Here is a 4,406-nt window from a genome sequence, read left to right as displayed (position 1 = left end):
CTTAGTTGTTTAGGCTTGTCAACTTCTGTGACCTTAACCTGGGCGGGATATTTGACTGATGTGTGCGATTTGCGGGTGTCCCATGTGGGCGTGGTATGATCGTGACTGGGGAGCCAGCTTCGTTTCGAGACCCAAAAGTTAGTGGCGCCTTTGTGCCAACCTTGTGCAGTTGTGAATGTTTTTCTGACTCGCCACATGGCAGGTTCTCCACAACGAGGCCCTTCAGCAAAAACCGCGTGGACATTCACCCATTCACGTGGTTTGGGTGTCAGTGTTCTGATGTTAGCGTCGCGCTGGTCATGAATGGCTGGTGGGTGTTGGCATGTTGTTTGGTTGGGCAACTCCATGCCTTGGGGGTCATCGAGGTCAACAGGGCGTGATTCGAGTGTTGTTACAATGAGGTCTTCGGACTTCATTCCATTCCCTGTTTGGAAGGAGAGAATGTGCTTGCAGGGTGGTAGGAGACATTCGCTTATGCGACACCATTCTAGACCGAGGAGGCATTGTGTGTACATCACCTCGGGTGGGAGTACTCGAACTCAGATTGAGTGGGCGTTGTATTCTATCTTGATGTTACACACAAAGGTTCCCAAGCAGCATGATGTGGAACCATCGAAGCCATGGAAGTTGTCGTTGCACACTTCAAGGTCTGGGCAACCTAGACGTCCCCATGTTTTGAAGGAGAAAAGGGTTAGTGATGCTCCTGTGTCGATTACCGTTGTCAAAGGCATGTCGTTGATGTAGCACTATAGTTTTATTGCTCCTTCATTAGAGTTGACCGCCTTAGCCATGGCTGCCGGATGGGTGTGCCCTTGTCGCTTCAATTTCACTTGCATATTGCGAAGGTCGATTTCGAGCCGGGCCATTCGGCCTTCAGAGGCCTTAAGTTTGGCTTCTACTTCTCGTTGCCGAGCCGCGAGTAGAGCCTCAAGGGTGAGGGGTCCGTCGTAATGTTTGAGCTTGCTCCCATTGATGAATCTGGGGACGTCGAGGCCTTCGAGCACGTGTAGGCAACATGCTCCTGTCTTGGTAATCTTTGAGATCACATATGGGCCCTCACCACGTAACTTAAGCTTCTTCTTGTGCTGTTGGGAGGCGAATTTGAGGGCCATGTCTTCTTCAGCGAGATCTTTGTTCCTTACTTTATTGTCGTGCCACACCTTTCTATTGGCTTTCTCTGCCAAGAGTGCTTGGAACGCGAGAAGGCGAGTTTCGGTTAGCCGTTCCAAGTTCTCTAGACGTGACAGGAGGGGGTCCCCGTCCCATCGTTCTTGTACAGGTATCCTGACGTTGGGGACCAGGAACTCGATGGGTAATACTGCTTCTTGTCCATACACTACTGCTTGGAGTTTGGTGCTCCAATTAGACTGTGAGGCGGCGATTGTCTTTGTGAGCACTACGCATAACACCTTATTCGTGCTTTCCGCTTGCCCATTGCAATCTGGGTAATAAGGAGAGCTCTTGCGGTGTGTCACCATAAATTTGCCTAGTAGATGTGGTATCACTTCATTGAGGAAATGGGAGCCTTGCTCGCTAATGATTTCGAGCGGGCATCCAAACCGTACTATGACATTTTCATATAGGAACTTGGCGGTGCTACGCGCATTGGTGTTTATGCAAGCTTTAACTTCTACCCACTTGGTAGCGTAGTCAGTGGCGGTTCCTATGTATCAGTTGAGGTTGGAAGCTAGGCTGATCGGGCCGATAAAGTCGATACCCCATTTCTCGAATGGTTGCCATGCTAGCACCGGGTTTAACGTATTGAAATCCGCTTTTAGTGGGTGTTTGAAACGTTGGCACTCATCACAACGGCGTACATACTCGTGTGTGTCTATGAAAAGTGTTGGCCACCAGAGGCTGGACTGGAGGAGTAACGTTACAATCCATCGTGAGTACATGATCTTTTCCTTTTCTCACCACTACCTTGAAGTCGAACTCGAGTAACGTTACAATCCATCGTGAGATTCGTCCGGTGGCGTGAATTTTATTTACCAGGTAGAGTAGGGCCTGATGGTCTACAAAAAACGAGAACCATCACGCTAAGAGGTAGTGGCGGAATTTTTTTACGTTGTAAACCATGGCCAAAGCTTCCCATTCTGTCGTGGAGTAATTTTGTTCCGCGGCGTTTAGTTGGCGACTAGCAAAGGTGACCGGTAGGTTGAGTGCCCCTTCACCGGGTTGAGCTACCACTGCACCAATCGCGAAGGCGGAAGCGTCGATGTGAACGTGGAATTCTTTGGTCCAATCTGGGGACCGGAGGATGGGGACCTTAGTTAGGCACTCTTTCAAGAGCTTGAAGGAGTGTGTGCATTCTTTTGTCCAAGCGAACTGCTTTAGTAGGGCGTTGAGCGGTTTGGCCTTGTATGTGAACATCTTAATGAAGCGTCTATAGTAACTTGTGTATCCCATGAACCCTCGTAGTTGTTTCTCGTTCATGGGAGGTGGCATGTCGAGTATGAGTTTTACTTTTGCCTCATTGGTCAAGATCCCATGGCGGGACACAACGTGCCCTAATATTAATCCGTGCTTGACCCAGAACTGACACTTGAGTGGGTTGAGAGAGAGTTGATAGGCCCAGAATTTTTCGAACGTCAAGTGGAATAGCGCCATGTGATCATGCCACTTCGAATGGCAGCATAAGTCTTCAACATAAGACTCCACCCCTTGTCGTAACCTTGCTGCGAAGATATGTTCCGCCGCTCTTTGGTAGGTGCTCAAGGCACTCGTGAGTCCGAAAGGCATTTTCTTATACGCGAACGTACCAAATTCGGTGCCGAAGGCTGTCTTGTGTTGATCCTCAAGTACCACAGAGATTTGGTTGTACCCCGAGAACCCGTCGATGAAGCTATAAGCTTCAGCTCCCACAATTCTTTCAAGGAGATGCTCGATGTAGGGAACCAGGTAGTTGTCCTTGATGGTGGCTTCGTTGACTTGGCGATAGTCGACACATATGCGTATTTGGCCGTTTTTCTTCGGGACGACTACAATCGGGGAGACCCAAGAAGTTCGTTCGAATCGGGTCGATGATGCCTGTGGCCAACATTTTATTGATTCCGACTTTTACTTGTTGGGCGTAGTTAGGATTCATTGGGCGTGGTCGTTGCCGGATTGGGCGGGCGTCGGCTCGCATGGGGATACTATGGGTGACGACCTCAGTTGGGACCCCCTTCATATCGACGTACGACCATGCGAACACGTCGCTAAATTCTGTGAAGAGGGTGATCAAAGATGCCTCCTCGTCCGACTGGAGATATGCGGCTATGAACACTGGTTTGGAGTCTGTCCCTTTCCCGAGGTTGATTTCTTTCACCCTTGCCTGTCCATCGTAGAATTCTCCTAGGCTTTGGGGGGTGCGTTGTGGTCTCTTACAAGACACTGCTTGACTCTCTTGTTCATCAAGTTTGAAATGCTTTGGGAAGTCCACTTCTGTCAAGGTCTTCTGAGTGGTCGTGGCGTCACCTGGACATGTGACTTGTTGGATCAGGTCTTCTACCTTTACGTCTACTTGTTTTCGCTGGGATCCGAGGGTGGTGACGTTGAAGCAAGAGATTGTGTCTTCGTCTTCATCACAAATCTTTGTACCTATAGGGTACATGGCGTCAGTTGTGGCAAGAGCGTGTACCCAATTCATCTCTGACGTCTCAGAAGCGACGAATTGGTCGTCTCTCTCACGTACGTTCTCCTCTTTGGAATTGGCGGGTTTTTGGGGGAACGGTTGGGCTCTGGCCAAGAGTTGAATTGTCTTTGTGGGGTTGCACGCTAGGAGGTTGTTCTCGAACTCAATGGTTTCTGCACAATCGTCTATGAGAGGGTTGCCTTCTTGTTCATGCACTTTTTGTGTGTATGCTTTGATGCGAAAGGTTTTGTTGTCTTTACGCATATAGATTATATCATTCCCAAAATCCATTACCAGGCGACTTATACGTAGGAATGGTCTTCCTAGTAAGCACTCGTAGGCCACATGGTTGGATGATCTTGTGACGACGAAGGTGAGATTGAACTCCACTCCATGGATAGTGAAGTGATGGGCTAGGATCATGCCTTTCGGCCTTTGGATGGACCCATTTGCCATTCGTAGTTTGACATCTGAAGGAAGCATTTTTGGGCTCCCCCACTTACACCAACATTCGTAGCTGACGATACTTACCCCTGCTTCGGTGTCAATGATTGCGTCACACGTCTTATCATTGACGCAGATTGGTAGAGTGAAACTAGTATCGTCGCTCTCGAAGTGAGCTTCGCGTATATCGACTGGTGGTCCTTCGGGTTGCTTGAGGACTGTGGACGTATGAGGAGCATGGGTGTGTATCCTTTTGCCATACCTTGCTGATAGCCAACCATTGAGGCATCGGAGGACGTTGTGCCACGGTTGAATGTCGAGTTTGAGTAGTTCTTCAAGTGTGAAA

At 49.1% G+C, this 4,406-nt stretch overlaps 1 protein-coding gene across 1 annotated transcript; it reads right to left on the bottom strand.

The window, feature by feature from the left end:
- Positions 1 to 746: 746 nt before the first annotated feature.
- Positions 747 to 1,478, bottom strand: LOC147853897 (uncharacterized). Its single transcript, XM_087332456.1, has one exon. The coding sequence runs from the start codon at positions 1,476 to 1,478 to the stop codon at positions 747 to 749; it is 732 nt and encodes a 243-aa protein (XP_087188582.1).
- Between the last annotated feature and the right edge of the window lie 2,928 nt (positions 1,479 to 4,406).

This window comes from Azolla caroliniana, unplaced genomic scaffold (genome assembly GCF_043228905.1).
Source record: "Azolla caroliniana isolate FFs.n. ecotype wild unplaced genomic scaffold, voAzoCaro1.0.p SCAF_16, whole genome shotgun sequence".
NCBI classification, from domain to species: Eukaryota; Viridiplantae; Streptophyta; class Polypodiopsida; order Salviniales; family Salviniaceae; genus Azolla; species Azolla caroliniana.
This window is presented reverse-complemented; position numbering and strand designations above follow the sequence as displayed.